Source organism: Pristis pectinata, chromosome 1, assembly GCF_009764475.1.
Source record: "Pristis pectinata isolate sPriPec2 chromosome 1, sPriPec2.1.pri, whole genome shotgun sequence".
NCBI classification, from domain to species: Eukaryota; Metazoa; Chordata; class Chondrichthyes; order Rhinopristiformes; family Pristidae; genus Pristis; species Pristis pectinata.
Genome location: NC_067405.1, coordinates 121,733,743 through 121,758,548, shown reverse-complemented (window position 1 = coordinate 121,758,548; position 24,806 = coordinate 121,733,743). Strand labels below are relative to the sequence as shown.

The 24,806-nt window shown below is 37.4% G+C and overlaps 1 protein-coding gene across 2 annotated transcripts in view; it reads right to left on the bottom strand.

Moving 5' to 3' along the window:
- Positions 1-24,532, bottom strand: part of LOC127576068 (WD repeat-containing protein 20) — a 37,654-nt gene extending 13,122 nt beyond the window's left edge. The window contains exons 1-3 of one of the 2 annotated variants that reach the window (XM_052026425.1): positions 24,237-24,532; positions 3,260-3,442; positions 2,461-2,492 (exon numbers count right to left, since the gene is read on the bottom strand). In XM_052026425.1, coding sequence (XP_051882385.1) covers positions 2,472-2,492; positions 3,260-3,442; positions 24,237-24,485 — 453 coding nt within the window. In that variant the 5' untranslated portion in view covers positions 24,486-24,532 and the 3' untranslated portion in view covers positions 2,461-2,471. Of the gene's footprint in view, positions 1-2,460; positions 2,493-3,259; positions 3,443-24,236 lie in introns of those variants that run through there. The other variant, XM_052026414.1, reaches the window with a different exon arrangement.
- Positions 24,533-24,806: the final 274 nt, after the last annotated feature.

Sequence of the window (24,806 nt, the reverse complement as noted above, 5' to 3'; positions counted from 1 at the left end):
ACAAAACTAAGGATCATATGAAAATAAAGATACTAATAGCCCATTAGAGAGCTTGGGAGAGGAAAAAAACTTTCCGAAGTGGTTAGGATGTGGAATCTGCTACTAGAAGGAATAGTCTGGGCAAACAACACAGGCTAGATGTTTCCCCTAGTGTAGTAGCTAAATAACCAAGCAGTATACAAGCCATCTCTAGCAATGTACTCAGGAAAAACTGTCAAACCCCAATTATCAGCAGGCTAGCCAACTAGCTACCATTCAACTAGAGTAGCCATGCCTTCTTATAAAGATGAACAGAGGTCAGATTAAGGTTCTCAGAAATTTGTAGTCTACACGCCCCTGAACTTGATAGAGTATTTAAGGTATATCCCGCCTTCCCTTATCTTTTGCCTCTGGTGCTCATCTCCTCCTTGCATAAACCAGGTGTGTTAATGGGATTAGATGAGAGGTTAGGAAGTGGTCATATAGAGCACAAATAATGGCATGGATCTATTGGGCAAACGGCCAGTTCCAAATCCCCCGCCAACAGTAAATGCTTAACATATTCCTTGTCATATAGTGCCTACTTGATAGTGTTTAACCCTTTGGAATGATTTCCTTTATAACTGATTGCTGAAAAATATTTATTGGCTCCAATTATGTGATAGTGCCATTTGCATGAATCAAACAGTAACTTCTGAATTTCCACAGAGGTAAAGTTTAGTGTAGAAAATTTGAAGTCAAAGTCTATGATTCAGTCAATGACTGAGGCAACGGTGTTTGCAGTTAAATATCCTGAAAATGTTACAGTGTTGCCTGAGTCTGAACAGTGTACCAAGCTTTAATTATTGCTTAGACCATGAAATTACAATAACACAAAATTAAGTATTAAGGGATTGTGAAGTAAAAACAAACATTTTAACTTTCTACTTTAACCTTTACCTATTGTTACATTTAAAAATTAAAAGTTAGCTGAGTTGCTGTGAGATTTACACTGATATTCCAGTTAACATTAATCTGGAGAGCGCAGATTCAAGGTTGAACATGTATATACCCATCTGTACTTTAACTCAACTGTGGTGCAAACCCCTCCCCATTGCAGCATGCTGTTGTACTGGAAGGCTAGTGCGAATCCCTGCCCTCAGCTTTCACTCCTATGGTAAAGAAACGCTGACAGCTCAGTCAAGAGGGGGCAACTATGGTAACTCAATGGTTGCCATTGACCCTTGCCATTACCATAGTAAAATCTCTGGGGAACCAAAGAGGGGGAGACAGCGGCTTCCATCTCATTCAACAGGCTTGGTGTCAGTCAGGGCACAGTGTTGTTCCCCACACTTTAGCACTGAACAGCCATTCTGCTTGCCCTGATCAGCCATCATAGGCATCTTCTCCTTATCAAGCCATGGGACAATTCATTACTAGGGGAGTGCAGGACATCTGCAGTTTAATCAGCACAGCAGCACTGTTAATAACACATACATGCAGACAATGCTAAAATTACCCCTCAGCACTGAGGAAAATGTACTTGGTCAGCATTTTTTTTTAAAAGCATTAATTTAGCTTTCCCGCTGAGCACAAATTCAGAAACTATATCCCCTGTAGCTTAACCCTGTGCTTTATTATAGCTTTCAACTGTTTGGCAGGTTAATTTCCACTTATTTTTGCATACGTAGTCATCTCACTTCAAGCTACTGCTCATTACTTTATGAAAAACTCATCCTTAACACGTAAGCCTACGCCCAGCATTTTTAACCTTCTTTCCTTCTACCAAGTCTTATTTTTCCTGTACCCAGTACATTGTATTGCTGAACACAATCTACTTTTTCTTCAGTGTTGTTTTCACTACAAACTTTTCCAAACTTTCTCCTGAAGTTTCTGCACTCTTCTCAACTAAATTCTTAACCTTGAACTTTCACTTTACTGAGCTCTCCACTACCAAGTTGATTTGGCTCTTCCTTTATCTGACCTGGTGGTCTGTGGCACACATCCGTGAAGACTTTCCTGCCGTGTGAAGCTTATCCCTAACCCACCCAAAGTAAATAGGTCCATCTCTGGTGTGGTAATTCTCTTTCAAATTACATGTCTGCAACAAAAAGCCATTTAGCACTGCATTCATTCCCTACCCATACTCAACTGGATACCCAACCCCAACCTCTAAATTTACTGCAAGAATGTTTTATCCAAGCTACTAAACTACTATTAGACCTTACAAAGAGATCAGGAAGATACTGAAATGACTGAACTTCCTCACTAAAAAATGCATGATGACTAGGACATACTAGAAATAACAGCACCAAATTTTATAATGTCAAATAAAGTTAGTTTTGCCAACAACCAGCAAAAAAGATTCAAGACTTTTGAATGATACCTCAAATAAGAAAAATCACTTAAAGTACATGTTTAAGTCAAAATGATTTTAAAGAACATCCTAGTACATGCCAACAAGTACAAAATGCTAATGATTTTTTTTAGGTTTACCTCAAAGTAGGTAGATCTCAAAAGTAGTGATACGTTAGCTGTAAAATAAAAGGTCAAATTCTATCTAGAGGAAAATGTTCATTTCCTTCATATCTAAACTCAGGAAAGATAGTGGGTCTTAGAAGAGGTACATTGCTGATTTTCCAGATTTATATTATATTGTAACTGGGCAGACCAGTCAATTCTTCACAACAAGAAATAACTTTAAAATAATCTGAGTTCTGAAAATATTTGAAATAGAACTTAAAGTGCTTTTTACACATACAACAGCAAGATGCTGCTTATGATAAATGTTCACCCTTAAGCCTACTGAAAATATAATCAAGGCTTGTTTTTGAATGGCACTTCAATTTGGATAAATTAGCACTCCTTTGATAGCTTATCAAATTCTGCTGCATGAACATTTATGATTATTTACTGGTGATCAAAATCAATCTTAACTTTTTTCCTTTCTTGATAGTAAACAAGTTTCTTGAACTGATACATATATTTAATATTACTTTAAATTTCAGCTAAATTTTATGATTTTGAATGCAAGTGGCATTAAGTTACACATGCAGTAAAAGAAAATTATAACTAATATTTTAAGGAAGATAGAATGCCAGAAAATATCAAAAGGATCCTTGACTTAGCAGTTCTATATTTAAAGATCGCTTGCAGTATGTTATTACACTTCCTCATTTGGAATTAACTTATGACTGCTAAAAGCACACCCAAAAAGATTTTAAAAGTTAAAAAACAACTGAAAATGTTGGGAAACTATTGATGCAGTCACAAGATTATATGCTCATTGATTAACACTTACTTCCTCATTAAACAACTTGCTAGTTTCTTTCTTTACAGGGTCGATAAGTTGAACCTGTCCTGCAGAAAAGCCCACAAGGAGCGAGACACTTTCGGCTGTAGCAGTCAGATGATTGAAGTCATGGCAGGTGGGCTGTGTTCCCTTGTATATCCGCTTGTCTATCGGTTTACTTAAATCTGCAGCCTGAAAAAGGAAAGAAAAAGGAACATTGATCATATTTCTTTATTTTTGTCCTCAGATGCAAATGGATCCACCTTAATGAATATTCATAAATTCAAAATCGGTTCAAGTGTTTCCACATACAACCGTAGAATATTATAAATTGCATCAGCTGCAAACATTAAAATTCCTTTATTCATACATGTTCACAAGTAACAAATCTGTAATCAAAAGCTGAAATGCAGTAACCAGTGACTAAGTGTAGGAGTGAAAGATAACAATTCTTTGGCAATTATACTGTGTAAGAATTTCTAAAAAGTCACTTAATTGACTTCCTATTTCAAGATTGTTTACATTTACTCCCACTTCGTCACCCGTTTGCCTGAGAAAAACAATTTTTCCTTATGCTGCAAGCAAGCAATATATAATAGTATGCATTTTCAACATGAGTTTATTCACTTAGATTTTTAAAAAAGCACATAGAAACAAACAAACTTAAATGCTTTATTTGGCTAGTCTCTTTTTGCCCAATATTAGGAATGTTTCCATTGATGGTATTACATTAAGAATATCAAAGTTTTTCTTATATCCATGCCCTATGAAAAAAAGTCCTTTTCAAAAACAATCCAGACCAATCTTAATAGTCTAACATTATGCAAATCTAGTAAATTCTACTGCATTGATGTTGATGAAGATTGATATTCATACTGAAAGATTTTAATGGAGCATGAACTGTTATCACAAATAAATTTAGGTTTGAATTTTACTTTGTGGTATTTTATTTCTACTTTCACATTTTCAATTTTCACATCAGATTAAGCCTATGTACATAATGCCTGCAAGTTCTTTTTCAGTTCTACTGAAGTTACTGAAAAGCTAAATATTGCTACATTAACAAAACCAAGAAATGTTATTGGAAAGCCAACATACAATGCAAAGAACTTGTTTATTGCAGATTTTAACATCTAAAATTGTTTAACAGTGCTGCTACAAAAGCAGTAAATTAAGTATCAGATGTGTAGTAAAGATGCCAGTGGGATAAATACTTACGTATACCCCACACAAGTAATCCATAAGGATTACGGTTAGCAAATTGAATCAGGTATCCTTCAGGATAAATTAAGGACCACATTAATATAACACATCTATGACAAATTGATCCAAATCTAAATACTTGATTATTCCGTGCATACCAAAGGCACTAATTAAAGCACTTGCTCATTAAAATAGCTTGCACACACCAAAAATAACAATCAATTTTGGTCATCAAAAACGATATCAAACAGCAGTTCTAGTGGTCAGGCACTCAACCAAGACAATGACACCATAATAACATTTATTCTCAGTAATGAAATTTCAAAATTTTATGGAAACACGTCATTCTACTTTCATATGGGAGATCTTCAGAATGGTTCAACAAGTGCTGCACCAACAGTTCTGGTAGTAGTTCAGCATTGAGATTAACATGCTTTAGATTCAGTTGGAAAACAATCGTAAAAGCAGGTGCTAAAAAAAAGGGGGGGGGGGGGGTGTTGCGGGAGATATCCATTGTACCTGGACTTTCATAATATTCAAATCAAGATGCAAGCTTAAAGACTTAAAACCACAATCCTATTTGCTACTGCAGACAGGCGTATCAGGTTTACTATCTTTCCGTTGCAAATTTGACATCAGATAATATCAGTAACACCAACAAAAAAAAATGCAGTTCCTCTCAATTCAGATGACAAGTGCTGCAGTGGCACAGCATTTGGTACTGCTGGAATGACTGCAGATCCTGGAATCTGGAGCAACAAACAATCTGCTAGAGGAACTCAGTGGGCTCAGCAGCATCTGTTGGGGGTGGAGGGTGGAGTTGGAATTGTTGAGATTTAGGGTCAAAATCCTGCATTATGACTGACAGTTGTACTGCTGCCTGACAGATCCAGCAACCTGGATTTAATACCAGTCTCAAGTGCTGTGTGAAGTTTGCACATTTTCCCCATGACATTTCTCCCAGGTACCCCACTTTCCCCCTATATTACAAAGACATGCTGTTAGATTAAATGGCTACTGTTAATTGTCCCTAGTGTAGGTGCGTGGTAGGATAATCAGAGTACAGATGATGGCTATGTGAGAGAGAATATATTGCAGGGAAATAAGTGGGAGGAATGGGATTGATGGGAATGCTCTCAGCTGGCATAGACTCACTGGGCCAAATGGCTATCTTCTATGTTGCGAGGAAAAATGGAATAATAACTTTGAAACTGTCTTGAATTTTCTGTTGAAGTCATGAGAGCTCTCCCCAACAAATAAAAGTGACAACATCTCAGACAGTAAATGTCTGTTTTCCAGTAAGCCAAGTTTCTTCGTTGATTGACTTGGGACAGATGTTAAATATTTCTTTACACAGACTGAGAAATTCCTGGCAGAAATCAGTAACTCCAAGATTCTGAATTCACGTAAAAAAAAGTCAGACTGCAATGGAAAAGTGGTGTAGCTTGTATTACAGCAAATGGATATTAAATGTGCCCAACTAGGAAAACAACTGTACCAACATGTAAAGAATATGAAATACAATAAGGATAAATGGAGAGATGTTACTTTCATCCTTTCACATATTTACTTCACACACTACTTGCATACAATCCAGAGACTGAAACTGCATCTCTGCTTCATGACAAATGAGTACAAACACAGCAATGAATACTGCTTTCTTGATTGTGGTTACCCAGATCCAAAATGTATTTTTGGAATAAAACACAACATACATTACAACCCAAGATAAATTCCAGAATGACTGAGACCATTATGTACTAACTGGGTAGGGAGAAATAACACTTCATAATAACTAATTTGCAAATCTGAAGACCCATACAGTACTGCAAAATTATATTCTATTCAAAGTGTTTTAAATTAGATGCTTTCAGAGGTAGCTATGCTATTCAAACTATTATTCTTCACTTGTACTCATTAGTACTATGTTATGTGTTCTACAAGAAAACATACATACAAAGATAAAACTGCTGCATATAAAAACCTGTAGAATTATCTTTTTGTTTTTAAATTGATCATTTTGCCATGAAGCCACTGAACTACACAAATTTCCTGTATTAAATGGTGACAGCAGTGCAATTTATTGAAAGGTCTGAAGCTTTGAAATTTTCCTCTTAAATTTCTCCATCTCTCCCTCCTTTAAGGTACACCTTAAGACTTAACTCCTTGATCAAGCTTTTGAACATGTATGAAGTTTTGTTTAATAAAACTTGAGACTCCTTGAGATGTTTTACAGCATAAGGGATACAGTGAATCAAACCCGGATATACATTTGCTTTATTAAGGTAGCCTGCTTGGATGAAGTTTGAACATTCTCCGTGACTATGGGTTTCCTCTCACATCCCAAAGATGTGCGCGTTGGTGAGTTAACTGACTGCTGTAAATTGCCCCCAGCATGTAGGCAAGTGGAAGAATCTGCAGGGAGTTGATGAGAATGTGGGAAGAATAAAAAAAGGATTAACATAGGATTTGTGTAAATGGGCAGTTGATGGCAAGGACTTGATAGGCCCTATTTTCATGCTGACGTCTCCATGACTTTACCTTCAGATGATCAACATACTATACTCTTTCTCCACCAAAGCTAATTACTCAACATCCTTACCATTGTCTTTAAAATATCACCAATTTTCCCTGGAATCCTATATTGCTCTTCACTGCCTTCAATTCCAAATCATACACCCTTTCTGTTGATGGAAGTTGTTTGTGCCAAAACAAATGGAGAAATGGCAGCCCCAAGATCTAAATCTAAACTCAGAACTTGCTATGCTTGCAGTTGAGTAGAGTGAAAGAAATATGCCAGATGATTTGCCTACAGTTCTGGTTTGTGGAGGTTTATCATAGAAGTTTGAACATTCTCAGTGCAGACAGGTATAGTGGCATGTTGGGAGAAGGAATGGGTTATACTCCTATCTAAAAATGTACAAAATTATATAATCCCTACACCCCTTGTAAACTGCTGCTCAAATACATTATTACATGCTAAGTATATGGTGTTAACACTGACAGTATGAAACAAGCCTCCAAAGAATGCTGGCAACTGTTTAAGAGGCATTTAGACAGGCACATGAACAAGCAGGGAATTGAGCGAGAAAGACCACATGCAGCCAGATATGCAGTTTAAATTGACATCATGGTCAGCATAAACATTGTGGGCCAAAGGGTCTGTTCTTATGCTCTGTTACCACCTCTATAGATCTGTTTGAAAGTTTGTGTTGTTTGACAATGTCCACTCTTTCCTATCATACCTATATTTCCTAAATACACAATTTACTAGCTACAAAAGCAGAGGATTGATGCACATAATCCAGAAATACAAAACATTCCTGAAGCTAGAGGCTTTCAGCAAAATGTGCATATTTCAAAGAATTTTATTAGTTAAAATGGCACATTGAGCATATTATACATGCACAAGTTTGAGGTATGGGTGGTTTAGCATCCAGTTCTTTTACTTGCAAAATAGATTCAAACTAGAAAATTGCATTGTATTTAACTTACTTAAATGCTAAAAGATGGTGTCAATTATAACATATTGTGCACTGCCCATTAATACAGCACTAATAGTTTCAATAAATACAAATACATCCTTGTGGAGCAGTGATCATAGACAAGACCAGAAATGTCCACTGAATCCTTTTTTTGTTGTGATGAGGTTGATGGAATGCAGTCTTCCCTTCTATCAGATTAGTGCAAGGTAGAGTGAAATAGATTTTAACTTTATATTCATCTTACAATAATTCTTTCTGCACCTCCAACAACAGCATGGCTCCATTTCTATGGAATATCTCAATCATAATTACATTCATGTTAAAACCCATGTATAGCACCATCATTAAATTCATCATATCAATAAAGACTAACATCTACAAAGGAAATAGCTTAGTCAAATTTTATACCAAAGACCACAGTGTGAAATTCAAGATGTTGGTGGCAGTCACCTGAACAAAAGCAAAGACGAAGAACAGAAATTGAAAATCAATAAAGTTGGCATCTGAAACCTAGTTTGTATTAAGTGACTTTGCACAAGACAATATTTTGCAATTAACTGAGAATCAAATGCAATAATGACTCACTTTGGATGCAAATCTAAACACTAACAATGATAGAGGAATTAACTAGCCCAAAAGAAATAAAATTAATTAAAACATTTCAATGATACCTTGAAATCATATCAAATATAGCTTATTAACATCAAGCATTCCCCCCAATTAACTACACACTTGTGAAAGCTAAACTGGACTAGTGGATTATATTGCTTCTAATTTCTATATGCCTTACTCCTCTAGAAATAAGATTTGTCAAAAGACGTCTAGTGGTCATTTTAGTATTACTGCTCAGGGATAAAAATTTATCTATACATTTAATAATAATGGAGCAACTAATGCTGCAATGAAAAACAGGACACTAGAAGACTCAACTTTCAGTGGCCCGTTTTTTTTTGTTCCATATTCCAGCATCTACAATCTCTTTCCTCTTCATATTAATGCTGCAAACATGGTCAAAACATTCTGCCTGACATACACCTTTAAATGCAACACAACTATATGATTTACGTTTCGCATTACCAAATACAGTAGGGCAATTCAAGCCAAATTTTAACCAAAATGACTACTTGATTAGAAGTGACATCAACCTCTGCTAAAAGGATAAATCTTCTCATTTCTTTGTTACGACATACGAGGTAGCCATCTGGCTCTCAGAGCAATCCCATCAGTCCAATTCGTCCACTTACTTTTCTGTAACACATTCTCTCACATGCCCATCTGTCCCACCCTTATTCTCCCATCACACATCCTCACTAGGGGCACTTTATGATAGCCAATTAACCCTACCAACCAGAATGTCTTTGGGATGTGGGAAGAAACTGAAAACCCACTCAATTACAGGGAGAATGTACAAACACCACATAAATAACACCTGAAGACAGGATCAAACCTGTGTGGCTGGCGCTGTGAGACAGTAGTACTACCTGCTGCACCACTATTGCCACACCAAACAGAAACAGATAACTGGTTTACAGTACATTAAACACTAGTCCCTGCGGAATATCAAACAAAATGGCAGCATTCAAGAATTCAACCAAGACAGAAAAAAATAAGCAAACACCAAGACTACTGTGGCAGTTAAATTTGAAAACATGCATTTAATGATTTTCCCTTGCCTTTAAGGTTCTAATAAGAATACATACTGTTTATTTTGGAACAGCAAGCTACAACTTAATGGAAGAATGCAAGTGCATCTGCCTCACCTTCACCATAATATTGGCATGTACTATTTGTACTTTAAGTAGACCCACAGTAGTTAATTTCTTTATTATTGATGCCTGCAGTTTGCATAATTAAATTTAACCAAAAAAGTAATTAGCAAGTGGTAAATTATTACATGTTTCAGCACTAAACCTAGTCTGTGCCATGCTGGTAAAGTCTTTATTCCAGTGTTAACAATACACCAAGAAATTGTTTAACATCTCATTTTATTACTAACTTATAATGTTTTAATGCCTTTCTGTAAATATTTTTGAACTCACTTTTCTGCACATTTCCCCTCCAAATCTATACGTCATGACATTGTATTACATTTGGAACTGCTTCTATCAATATAAAAGATGAAAACACAGAAGTCTGTTTTAAAAATATTATGTTGTTACATCTTCATTAAAAAGTTAACAAGGAAAACAAACTTTGAGAAAATTAAAAACATTAAGGAACTGAATGGAATAGTGAATCAGAACAGAGCATGCCACTAGGATCTGGATTTGAATTTTATTAACTTCAGAAAACCTCTTCACACTGATTACAGGTTTGGAATACACAATCAGACATGGATTCCTAACAAATTACATTCTCAGATCACCAAGCAAGGTTAAAAAATATATCGGCGCAGTTCCTGGATCCTCTTTGGAGAATAGGGCTCTGCTGTTGGGAGCAAAGTAGAGGAAACCTCAACTCAATGAAAGAGCTCAATGTCCAGAAACTATCTTTTAAGTGAGATATCAACCAAAGTGCAAAAGCATTTCTCCAAATAGCCTGCTGATTCCAAGGAAAAGATAAAAGGAGAATTTTAATGTTACTATTCCTTGCACATAAAAGAATATCTTTATTTGAAAATTTATTCCAATTGGAGAATACTTCCAAGCTTGTACAACAATGCAGCAAGGTTGTTACATGGATAAAACATGCAAAGTGAAATAAGATTTGACAAGTCCAAACATACAAAAAAGTGCAACTTTCATCTCAAACACATTTATTACCAAAGTATTCTTTTGGTAGTTCAAAAAGTTCATCCAGTAAGTGAGAGATACAGGTTAGAAAAGTGTGCATAGAACCTGTTGTCTGTTCCAAATAATTTAACATTAGATGGGATGAATCAATTAACTTTCATTCTGTGAAGGGGAGATGAAGCAAAATGGTTGTGTATTTGCACTTTTGTGAACTGTTAAGAAATCAGACTAGAAAATAAGAACTGAGCTCAGCTCTAATCGACCCTGCAATTTAATTTTTGCAACAGTTATTGAAATTTGTCCACAGTAGACAGTCAACTACACAAGTTATTTAACTAGTGTTTGAGGAAAAAATATTAAAAAATTAAATTTTAAAATTTGACCTTCTAAACTCAACCCAATTTTGAAAGTTCTTCTGACCCAAGATCCTTGTATCTATTTCATGTAGTAAAACAAGTTTTGTCTAATTGCCTATCATCTTGCAACCCTCATCCCCACACCAACACACCCTCTCCTCTCAAGGATTTAGTCTGCTTGCTGGTTAATCTAAAACTATACTAGTTAACCACACCATCCAAGGCAAACAATAGCATATTAAGGGATTCCAACACTTGACAGTTTGAGCATTTGGAGAATATTGTCTGTTAGCAATTTTCATTTGCTGTTCCTGGACCGCTGAAGCAAATAAGCAACTTGTTTACAAATAATTTTAAAGAAAAATGCTCGATAACAGTTTTCATCAGTAACACTCCCCGAACACAGCCTTTAATTTTTTTTAGGACACATGCTTTCCTCTGGTAATGAGAAAAACACTACAAGCTTGTGCTGAAATCCATAACAAAATCTGACTTGCATCTAAAGATTAAAAAAAACTGATGGAGTGTTAAGTTGACCCAACTATTCATCGTCTGATACAGGCAAAAGAAAACTGGAGTGGCTCCTCAACTGGCATGGAGTAAAAGGATTCAGACTGGGTTCTGAAATCAGATCTCAAATGTAAGACGAGCCAAATTGGCTGTATTCTAATAGCCTTATTTTCTCTTGTCCGATTATAACTCTCCTTCCTGACACCTGAAGGCAGAGTTCTCTCCCTGATAAAATAACCTTAATTCCAATTGCAAGTAGTTTGCTTAAAAGTTAAAATACACTAGCCAGAATGGAACTTCAGCCTTCAGGAGACATGAAAATTCTTCTGAAGTAATGAATTAATATGCAATATTCACAAAGGCTTTGCAAAGAACTTTTTATTTAGGTGAGAAGATTATGCCAAAGGGTGGGTGCCTTTCCTTTCCCATTTGTGGAAAACAAAGCAAGAAACATACAACCCAACACGCCTGCAGCAAAAAAACAATTTCCTCGCCTTCTTTCATTGTCAAGGGAATTCAGGAAATATCCAAAACAATGCAATTGAAAACAAAGTTGCTGAAGTTCTGTTGATCTTTCGAGTAACTCCACAGAATAGCCAGGTAGGGCACTAGAAGGCACAAGAGAAGTGATTTTTTTTAAAAGTTTTCTTTTCATCAAAAATGAATGTTAAGGCATTTTGTGGCAGAGTAAAGAAGAAAGATAATTGATGTGGAAAAAGATGGAAATAAAAATAATTCTCGTCTGACCACAGCTTCCAACACCACAAACTATTCACAATGACTTTGGACCACACCAACCCATCTGCCAACAATCTTTGCCTCAGTCAGCTTTGCTTTGTCAAGGATTGTAAAACTGTCTGACTCTACTTGCTTCAGATCCTCCATATTCTGTAAACTTTACATAAACAGCATAAACAGGCAATTTGGCCCAACCAATCCAATGTCAAAGGTAACTTAGCAGTCAAATAAACTGTCATCTTTCCTCATTCAAGTTTATCATCATAATCCTCCATTACCTTCTTCCTCATTTTATTAAAAATTCACTGTGTATACCATCATGTAGTGAGACACACTCAACTATCCCGTTTAGCCCTGCTGACCCACGTTACCTTAAATGTAACAATGTGCTAAATATATCACACTTTCATGTGCAAACATTAATCAAAGATATAATGGAATAAAAACAGAAAATGCTGGAAACACCCAGCAGGCCGGGCAGCATCTGTGGTTTCTGTTTTTATTTCAGACTCCCAGTATCTGCAGGTTTTGGCTTTTCATTTACAATTAGTTTATGGAGTTGGCAAGCTCTTATTGAATGGTAAAATTCAAGGGGCAAAATGGCTTACTCCTGTCACAAAGTACCAATGTCTTGTTTACTGAACACTTCTGTTCTATTTAAAAATATTACAAGTATATACCCTTTACTAGCCTTTACTTCAAAATACAGCTGCAGTTTGTAACTTCACTGAACTGTAAAACCAGGATTTTTAGAGTTCCTGTCAGCCTTTTTATTTAAAATGGTATCAACACATACTATCTAAATATTTACATTCCAAAGAGTTAGGGAAAACTCTCCTTAGAAGTTCTAGCCAGAGGTTATAAATGAACCATTATCTGCTTGGAACCATCACTGTAGCCATGGTTCAAGGCAAAAGGCTGCATATTGTAGCAATACTACAGCCAGCCAGATAGGAGATAACTGGATTATTCTTTTGCTCATCAAGATGCAAGTGATGGAGACCGATTGTATGCACACAATTTACGTGCAACTATCTGTCACACTCCGCATTTTTCAGGAGAATCTTCCTCGCTTTTATTAGGAGCAGTTACTATCATGTGTTTCCTTTTGTCTTTAAATAGCCCTTTCATGAGGAAATTGTCTTTAAAGAAATGCACAACCATACTTCCAACTCATTGACAGACACATTGTTGGCAATAAATGGACTACTGATAAAACTGCAGCAACATATTCTCAAACAACACAGTACATTTGATTCGAGCTTTACAAATCCCTCACACCACATATCCTTGTTACTTTATGACAGCATGAACAATACTTCCCTGGGTTCTGTTAAGTAATTAATTCCTGCAAGCACATGAACATACAAGTATTTTGCAAAACCAATGGAAATTAACTCATGGTAATCTGGTGATATTTTAAGAGTTCCATTCAAATTCTCCTTCAAGTTTGAAAGATCAAATGTGTTTTGTTTTTGAACCTTAACTTCATACCTTTACTAACAAAAATATTCTTACTCAACTGGCTCAATCAGAAGAGACTTCCCGACCCAGTACAGCAGCTCAGAGTGCATAGACCAAGTATGAGTGGTAAGATTAGCTCAAAACTGGTAGCTGATAGGACAAAGCATTAAGGATAAAATAATGGGAGCTTGTCAAAAAAATGCAGTGATAATTATGGGGCATTTTAATCTAAATCTAAACTTGGGGGGTGGGGGGAGAAAATCAGTAACACAACACAAAAACAGTCCCTTCAATCCAACTCATGCCGACCAAGATGCCAATCTAAGCCAGTCCCATTTGCCCGTGTTTGGCCCATACACCTCTAAAATTCTTCTATCCACATACCTGTCCAGGTATCCGAGAAAGGAATTCATTGAGCGTTTTGTGCTAATTTCTTAGAACAAGTTCTGTAATCAAGTAGTGAGCAGGTTATAACAGAGCTGGTATTTTGCAACAAGATAATTAGTGGCACCATTATGAAGGAATCTTTCACTGGCAGTGATCATGATTGAATTCTACATTCAGTTTGAGGGAGAGAAGAATGGGTCTAAGGCTGGTATTTTAAATTAAGAGGCCAGGATAGCAGAGCTAGGCAAAATAAACTGGCAAATTAGCTTAAAGGATTGGTTGGTTGAGATGCAATCATAGTCATTTAAAGGGAACCTTTCAGAATACATAGCATAGATACATTTCCAAAAAGAAAGTTCTAAGTAGAGGATCCACCATCTGCAATTAACTAAAAAAAAGGCTGAAGAATGTATTAAAGCAGTATTAAAGAAAAAGCATATGATTGTATAGTACGGGGGCAGGCCAAAAGATTGGGCAGAATATAAAAAACAATGAATGACAAAGATTAACAAGGAAGGAAAAATGAGAGTGGGAGTTAGAGGTTGCCAGAAATATGAAAAACAGATGAAGTATTTCTATAGGTATTTTAAAAGAGAGTTAAAGCAAGCATTGGTCCTACAGAAAGCAAGTTAGGGAAACTAATAATGGAAAACAAGATGGCGGCAGATGAATTAAGCAAGTATTTTGCATCATTCTTCACTACTCAAGATGCAAGCAACTCCAAGAAATAGCTGCAAATCAGAAGTGAGGAAAAAATTTGGGAAAATTACAATCCCCAGGGAAGTAGTAGTGAGCAAATGGTTGTTGCAACATGCTGGTAAGCCCCCAGGTCCTGGTGGACTTAATCCTCAGGATTTAAAGTGGCTAATGAGATAGCTGATCATTACTTTTAAATTTCCAAAATTCTCCAGATTTGGGGAAGATCCCAATAGATTGGAAAATAGCAAATATATTCCTTTATTTAAAAAGGGAGATAGGAAGCAGCAAACTACGTGATAATTAGCTTAGCATATGTCATAGGGAAAGTTTTAGAAGCTATTAAAAGACATTATAGTAGGGCACTTAAATTCAAAGTAATCAAGTGAAGTTAACATGGTTTTGTTAAAGATAATCATGTTTGACCAATCAATGTACTTTGAAGTAACAATGGAGAACCAGTGGGTATACTATACTTAGATTTCCATAACAGGCATTTAATAAGGTACAGCATTAAAAATCATTATAGGAAAAAAGATCATGATGTAGGAGGTAAAACGTTGTATAGAAGAGTGGCTGGCTAACAGGAAACACATAAGAGGCATAAATGTGTCTTTTTTCCCGCCAATGGCAAGGTCTGCCAATCTTGTGAGTGGTTCAGTTGACGTTAGTATTGGCAGACCCCCTAGGTTTTGATGGTTAGTGATTTAGTAAAGGTAATGTCATTAAGTATCAAGTGCAGGTGGTTAGGTAGTCTGATTCATTATCTGACGCTCGTGATGCGAATGTTACTTAACATTCCACTCAACAGTCCATGCCAGGATATTGCCTGAATCTTGCTAAATGCAACCAAATGTTTCATTCCCCAAGGGACTGCAAATAGACTTGAACATTATGCAATCAGCAGCAAACACCTCCACTTCTGATCTTTCGATGGAAGGGAAGTTATTAAGGAAACAGTCGAAGATGGTGGGGCCAAGGACGTTGACCTTTGGAACTTGCGCAATGAAGTCCTGAGGCTGGGATGACTTTACCTAAACAAACATCTTTTTCTGCCAGATAAGGCTCCAACCATTCAAGTGTTTTCTCCTTGAAGTCATGTAACACAAGTTTTATCAGGTTCCTTGATGCTACATACAGTTAAATGCTACCTTGATGTCAAAGCACTCTCACCTCAGCTCTGGAATTCAGCACTTCAGTCCATGTTTGGATCAAGGCTGTGATGAGGTCCGAAGCCAAATAGTCCTGGCAAAACTGGACATCAGTAAGCAAGTTATTGAAGAGCAAGTGTCTTTTATTGCTGCTCTTTCATCATCACCATTTCTAAAAACTGGAACTCCCTACCCAAAAGCACTGTGTGAATACTTACACCAGGGTTACAGCCATTCAAGAAGATGACTCAACTTTTCAGGGAACCAGGGATAGGCAATGGGTATCCTTGGCAAAGCCAGCATTCATGTACCAAAAAGAAACAAAGGGGGCTTTATCCATTTATTTGGAACTGTGGAACTGAACACTCAAAATTTAATTTGAATTCTACAATGCAAGTGAAGTTAAGAACAGTTAAACATGGAAATACTATCAGCAGTAATGTAAGCAAATTAGAGGAAATAATCTGCAAATACTTCAACATGCAAAGCATTACAAAATTAATTCTTAAATTAGATGCAACAAATATAGTTTATGGATTTTCCCATTTCAAGAGTTCTTTTTTGGGCAACCAGAATTTCAGATTCAAATCAAGTTGTTCTACTTTTATCCATTATTTTAAATCCACTCAGGCACTCTTAATTCTTTCTTACTTCCTTCCAGCCCTACCCACCTAACTTCAGTGCACTGGGCTGAAGAAATGCAAGGAACTGGGCAAGTCTCCCTCTCCTGATCGGAAATGTTTAAGGTCAGCAAAATATGCAGTTAACAGTGGGATCATATTCAGCTGCAATGCATCTATTGGATATGTTAGCTCAATTTCCATTCACATCCTCTAGTCCTACTTTCTTCAAATAATTCAATAAATGGCAGGTGCCGGAAATCTGAAATAAAACCAGAAAATGCTGGGAACTCTCAGCAAGTTAGGCAGCAACTGCGGAAAGAGAAAAAAGGATCATGTTTCATGTCAAAGTTCTTCCATCTGTTTTTATTTCAAATAATATTTTGTAATCTACATGCACTCTAAACTTTAGCATCTTTCTAGACATACAGCTTGCCGTTCTGAATTTTTAGGCAAACAGTCCAACAAATTGATTTCTTCCCATTACTGAAACAAGTCACCTCTGAGAAACTTGGCAAACAGAAGGTAGTTTTCACTATATTTTTTTTCAAAATAGAATCGAGTCAGGGTCATGCAACACAGAAACAAACTCTTCCATGCCCATGGTCAATTACCCATTTACCAGATTGGTCCATAGACTACTGTGCCTTAGCAATTCAAGTACTCACTTCTTAAAATGTTTCCACTTCCACCACCCACTCAAGTCAGGTGTTCCAGATTTTAACCACTTCTGGGTGAAAAAAAACTTCCTCAGATCTCCTCTAGACCTTTTCCCCCTTCTCTGAAGTCTATATTGTCTGTCACGGGGAAAAGTTTCCTACTGTCTACCTTGCTATGCCCCAAATAATTTTATATACCTTCACTGCACCCTCTGATCCAAGGAAAACAAACAACCCATCCAGTCTCACCTCATAATTGAATTGTTCCATCCCACACAACATCCTAGTGAATCTCCTCCACATCCTCTCCAGTGCAATCACATACTTCTATCATTTAGAATCATAGAAATGGATACAGCACAGGAGGCCACCACTCAGCCCATCATGTCTGCACCAGCTCTCCATCAGAGCAGCTTGCCAGTTCCATTGACCAAACCTTTCTCCACAGCTCTGCAAGATTTTCCTGGCCACAATGGAATCTACCTCCACTATATCTGCAGTTAGTGTGTTCCAGCACTATTATATTTCATCACATTGCTTAATTCTCTTTCCTTTTATTTTGTACCTGTGGCCTCCAGTCCTTGACCCTGCCAGCAAAGGTGACAGCCTCCCATTATCCACTCTGACTTCATCATTTTATACACTTCTATCAAATCTCTCCTCTTCACAGGTACAGCCTCTCCAATCTATCTTTGTAGACTTTCATCCCAGAAACCAATCTCTTTTTGGACCCTCTGCTGATAAAATCCAAAACTGTGCGTGCCTTAACTTTTTTCTCAATCTGCTTTGTCACTTTTAATAATTTCTGCATATATGTGCATGTTTTTTTTAAATATATACATAAATAAAATCTCCTGCTGCAATCTATCACTATCTCTTTGCATACCAAGTTTTGTGTTACCCATAAATTTAGAAATTGTGCCTTGCACCCCTAAGACTATTAATATAGGAAAAAAACAAAAGCCAAAACAGATCCCAGGGGAATACCACTATTCCCCTTTCTCCAGTCTGAAAAAGAAATCATTCACTTCAACCTTCTGTTGTCTGTTATTTAGCCAGCTGCGTACAAATTGAACCTGGCTTCTATGCAAAACGTATGTTTTGTTTTTAAAAAAATGGAACATTAACTGGTTTTTCAAAAAGTATTTGATATTTTACCAAAAACACCTAAACTGAAAACCAAACACAAACAATAGATAAACCCTCTCCAACATGATCATCTCCATCATGGGAGCTATCCCTGCAGGAATGGCGAAGTACTAATAAAAATGTTTCTCTCTCTCTACAGCTTTCTTCTTCAGCTTTTTGTTTAAATTGAATGACTTCACAAACTCCAATTGCAACCACAAGTTTCTCTACACCGTTAATAAAAACTTTTAGTGCCAGCAAAAAATCTTTCACAAGCAAAATTCTTCTTGGAAAGTGTTCTTTATACATTCAAAGAATTCAGCCTCCACAGCCGTTGAACCAAGGAATCTGAAGACTCACAATCCTTTGAAAGAAATCCTTCCTTACCTCATCTTAAATGGGCACTACTTTATTCTAAGACAGTGCTCTGTGGTTCTAGATTCTACCACAAGGGAGAACATCCCCCTAGCATTTAAATTGTCAAGCCTGCTAATAATTTTATGCATTTCAATGAGATCACCTCTCAATCTTCTGAACTCCAGGGAGTACAAACCAAACCTTTCTCAAGATAATCCTTCCATATGTGGGATCCTCCTAGTGAACCATTCAAGTTCCTGGGCATAAACATCTCAGAGGATCTATCCTGGGCCCAACACATTGATGCAATCATGAAGGCACATCAGCAGCTCTACTTCGTTAGGAGTTTGGGGAGATTTGGTATGTCACCAAAGACTCCTGCAAATTTCTATAGATGCACAGTGGAGAGCACTCTGACTTACTGCATCACAGCCTGGTATGGAGGCTCCAATGCACAGGATCACAAGAGGCTGCAGAGGGTTGTAGACTCAGCCAGCTCCATCACAGGCGTGACCCTCCCCACCATCAAGGACATCTTCAAAAAGCAGTGCCTCAAGAAGGGAGCATCTGTCACCAAAGACCCTCACCATCCAGGACATGCCCACTTGTTACTACCATCGGGGAGGTGGTACAGGAGCATGAAGACCCACACTCAATGGTTTAGGAAACACTTCTCCCCTCCACCAGATTTCTGAATGGCCCACGAACTCTACTCCGTTATTCCTCGTTTTGCACTATTTTGTAATTTATAGTAATTTTTATGTCTTTGCACTATACTGCTGCCGCAAAACAACAAACTTCACGACATACAAGTCAGTGATAAACCCAATTCTGAACCTTCGCCAACTTGCCTCCAATAATCTTACCTTAAGTGAGGTGATCAAAACATTTATTTAGATGCATCCTTACTAATGCCTTGTATAGTTTTAAGACATCCATACTTCCTTGAAATAAAATCCTTCCCAATTACATGCTGTATTTTATGACAATTTTATGTTTCCTGCTTTGAGGACCCCCAACTTCTGCACTTCAGCTTTATGCAGTTTTTCCTGTTAAATCAGTTTTATCACTCCTCCTTATAAAATGAACCATGCTGTCCCACATTATATCCCATTTACCAAAATTTTGCTTCATCACTTAATCTATATTATCACTTAACTGTCTGCAACCACCTTATAGCTTGCCTTTCCATCCACGTTTGTATCACCTGCAAATTAGACTACAGTACATTTACTTCCTTCCTCTAAATCATTAACATTTTGTAAATAGCTGTGGTCCCAGCACTGATCCCTCTGGCATCCTACTGGTTGCTGGTTAGCCAGCTGAATACAAACCCTTTATCCCTGCTTGCCACTTCATGCTGGTTATCCAAGCCTCTATCCAGGTTAATGTTACCTCCAACACCATGAACTCTTATCACACTATCCTGTGTGGCACCTTCTTGAGCACCTTTTGATAATCCAAATATACACCTATGCAGGTTCCTCTATCCACTCTATACTTCCACAAAGAACTCAAATTAATTAAACATGATTTCCCCATCATATAGAGCATGCCAACTCTGCTTGATCCAATTATGACTTTCTAAATGTTCTGTTATTACCTCCCTAATAATTGATTCTAACATTTTTCCAATAACATCTGTTAGTCTAACATCCTTTTACTTTTCTTCCTTTTAACTTACACCCTTTCTGAATCAGGTTTTCACATTGGCAGTTTTCCCCATCCTCCAGTACTTCACCAGAACTTAAGGATTTTTGAAAGATTACTGCCACTGCATCCATCATCTCTGTAGCTCTCTCTTTTAGGATCCTAAGGATGCAAACCATCAGGACCTGGGGACCCATTAGCCCTATTCGTTTGCCTAATACCAATTGTCTATTGATGGCAATGGGACTGAATTCCTCTCCCCCAGCCATCATTTTTTTTAACCATAAGGATTGATGCAAAATATTTGTTTAATTCCTCTGCCATTTCCTTGCTACCCATAAACATTTCTGCAGCCTCATTCACTAAGGGCCTATGTTCACTTTCATCTTCCTCTATATGGACTTCAAGATTTTCAGGTTATTGCTCCTCACTATTTTCCTCCAAGATTTTATTTTAAATCTGTTGGATTCTGAATTTATCCTCATCTTCAAGACTACCACTAGCTTTTGCCACCTTGTCTTTCTTTTTCAACTTAATACCCTCGTTAGTTTCCTTGGTAAATCATAGTTGGATTATTCCCTCCACTGTTCCACTTAAACATTACCCCCTCACTGGAATACATGTTTGCTGGGAGTAATGAATTCTCTCTTTAAAATGTCTGCCACCACTTGTTTGTTACCTCACCTGAGCACTTTAGCCGACTCTCTTCATTCATTTGTAATTCCTTTTATTTTAATTTAAAAAGATTTTCTATTCTCAAACTGAATGCTAAATTCTATCATGCTGTGATCACAACTTCCTAAGGGATCTTTTACTCCAAGGTGGTTTATTAAACCCATCTCATTGCACATTATCTGATCCAAATTAGCCTGTTCCCTGGTTAGCTCCACAATGTATTGCTCAAGGAAACTATCCCTAATGCACTCATGAATTTATTCTTGCAGCTATCATTTTCAAATTGACTAACCCAAAACGATTAAAGTCACTCATGATTACTATACCCCTCATTATTTCCTGATTTATACTTCTTGTTCCTTACAGTGGGGCTACTGTTTGTGGACCTATATATTACTCCTACCACTGCCTACTTTCCCTTATTTTTGTTAGTCTCCACATTTTCTAAGCCTAGATCATCTCTCACAATTTTGCTTATTTCATCTATTAGCAGAGCTATCCCAGTATCCATTCCACCAGCAAATATCCCTGAATACTTTCCCAGCTTTGATTTCCTTGTAACCATGCCCCTATAATCATCAGATCAAACCATTTTTTCTTTTACACTTAGTTCATTGTTTCAGATACCACATGCATTTAGATGTAGAGCTCTTAATTTCTGTTTTTTCCTAAAAACCACCCTTTATGTTAACCCCACCTTTCATCTCTGTTGCAGCTTCATTTGCTTCTTGCCCTTTTTCTCCTTTTGCTTTCTATTTTCCATTCCTTTGTTTCTATCCTTGACACCCCTCTCCTCTGCAGGTACCCATCCCCTCCTGGCTATACCAGTTTAAGCTCTCCCCAACAGCACAAGCAAACACCCCTAATAATGGTTCAGTCCTGCCTGAGTAACCAGCCCAGCTCATATAGCTCCCACCTTCCCCAGAAACAATCCTGGTCCCTCAAAACTAAATCCCACCCTCCTACACCATTGCTCGTCATGTATTCTTTCTAAATGTCTTAACCAAGCTATTCAGAAACCTGCAGCTGTGGGGTTTATCCTTATCTTCAAGTGTATAGTGCATGGACATCACCTCACTTCTCCAAGTCTAAAGAACTTGGGTGCACGCTAACAGAGATAGAAAGTGCACCAATGCAAAACAAAGCCCTGCCCTCCCCAGATATTTGGGTAAAAGTGCAGTTTAACCAGTAAGAATTAAATGGCCTATTAGCAGGAAACTGAGCTAGGTTCATCCTAAACAGAGGGTTACCTGAAATGGATCAAGAAGAATCTTCAGCTGGAGTGACGGTCTAACTTCAAAGTTCCATTTAAATGTGCCAGGTGTTCTAATATACTACAGGTCAGGTTGACTCATTGTTTTAACAAGTCCATCTCAGAAGGTAACTTGGTTCTGCCTTCCAGCAATTCAACACCAAAAGGATGTTGGTTCTCTGTACATCCACCCAATGAAGTCACACCAACTACATTAGGAATGATATCAAAAGGAATTGTACACATCTCAAGGAGGTACAAAATTTAAGAAGAGGAGATGAAGCAAAAGAGAAACTTTTACATAATGGAAAACTACAAATTATTTAAAATTTAACAGTTCATGTGAGAAACAGTCCATTTGATAGAATGCAATGATACTGGCTATATGTTATATATTAGTTCCAAGACTAAAAATAAATCTCAACATCCAAAATATATGGAGGGTAGGTCATAAGTCATTTGGAAATTAGAAAATATCAACTGAAGCACCACTATGGAATGCTCAGATTTTAATGAACAATAAATAGGTCAAGTGTAACAAATTTCTGATGAAAATAGTTACCTTATTATAGTGATTCCAGTTTAAAAAAAACTCCTGTATGCAATAAACACTATTGAACAAGCCTTGATACAGGTTATATCAACTGTCTCAATCTGCAAATTAAACAACTTACTTAAAAGAAATGCAAGCAGCTGAAACCTCACATTTAGTCTCATGTCCAGATCTACTTTGTTCCATAAATATAACCACATATTTTTTTTAATAATTCACAACATCCTTCAAAGTACTTAGGCGCTGTTAATTTTTCCACCATTCAAATGACTTGAAGAATATAAAACACTACTGTTCTGCACAATAGAGGAATATACTTAATAACCTGTTCTAACTTGCTAGTTCAGATATTGTAAGCTCAGGAAATGTACTCTGTATCCATGTTTTTCCATTTTGATTTATGTTTCTTTAATTGCTCTCTGGGTATCCCATCCAACCCACAAATCAGTATTCACTTCTTTTAAGGAGAATATTCAACAGATTTAGTGATTCTTTTTCACCACATGCTCCATTTATATCTATATAACTATTTTGAAGGGAATACATTTTCCTCCTCCAAAAATAGACAGCTATTGGACCTTGAACCGGGATAGCATTTGAACCCTGTAAATCAATGTACTTCAGAATACTTCACTTAAGAAAGTTAGATAATACAATGCAGCAAACAAATGAAAATGAAGTTTTTTTTAAACAAATGGCACAAGATAAAAAGACAGAAAAACACATGAAATTTTACACCATAAATGTTCAATCATTCCTAAGTGACCACGTTCTAAAAGCATGTCTAGCTGGATGTATCTGCTAACATTCTTAACCTCTCACCCAATAAAAATCTCTTCACTGGAACCACATTTTGAAGAGGTGATCCATCAGTTACTATTTTAACAGTTTTAAACTATATATATAAAAAAAAAGGCAGAGAACGTTTTGAACCTTACCCGCATCAGCTGTACAAAAACAACGTAACCTTCTGACAAATTTGGAACAGTATTTAAACTGTGTTATATTTCAATTACCTTTCCACATTTTATTATTCTGTTTGATGAAATTCAGTTTAATATGTGCACATACAAAGTGAACCAACTGCACTACCATAGAATCTCTGCAAACGCACGTTGATTTAATCCATTGCACTAATCCAAACATGTTTGCAAACTGAACGCAACTTCCATAACTGCTCATCGGGGAGGTGGTGCGGTTTGTAGCTGACAAGCTGGGCTGAGGGGTCAGCTCAGCTCCCACCTTCAACACCCGCAATAACAACTGATTGCTAACCAGCTACTGTACACTGTACACAGCGGCTTTATGTTAAGGCCTGGTTTCCCATTCACTGACCCCACCCCCGCAAAAATTAATATCTTAATGTTTACCTTCCTTATGCCTTTGTAAATGTAAAAGTACAGCTCCCGGCCCACATTAAAGCAGATTCTGTCCCCATTGCCGGACTGGTCGTTCACATTTACGAATGACACCTTGACTGGATTGGATCCTTGGGAATTAAAAGGCACCCTGTTGGGCCGGCTGTATTCAGAGTGGGTCAACACTTTATAAACACCTTCCCTGGTAGTAAACTGGGTTTTAATTTCGTTCATCTCCTTCCCTCCTCCCTCCGTCGCCATGTTGTAATTTAGGATTCATCCTATCCGAGCCCGGATGTTCCTCAGGACGCCTGCGTGATCGCACCGCTGGCTTTACACGGCGGATGACGCCTTCACGCAAAGTCCGTGCGTAATATGCGCGGTGACGCCGCCTGCGTCGTTTCACGGGAATTAACCGGGAATCAAAGTGTTGGGGAAGGGAAACGTTGTGGGGGCTTCTGTCCGGAGTGGGGACGTTGGGGGGGGGGGGCTTCTGTCCGGAGTGGGGACGTTGGGGGGGGGGGGCTTCTGTCCGGAGTGGGGACGTTGGGGGGGGGGGCTTCTGTCCGGAGTGGGGACGTT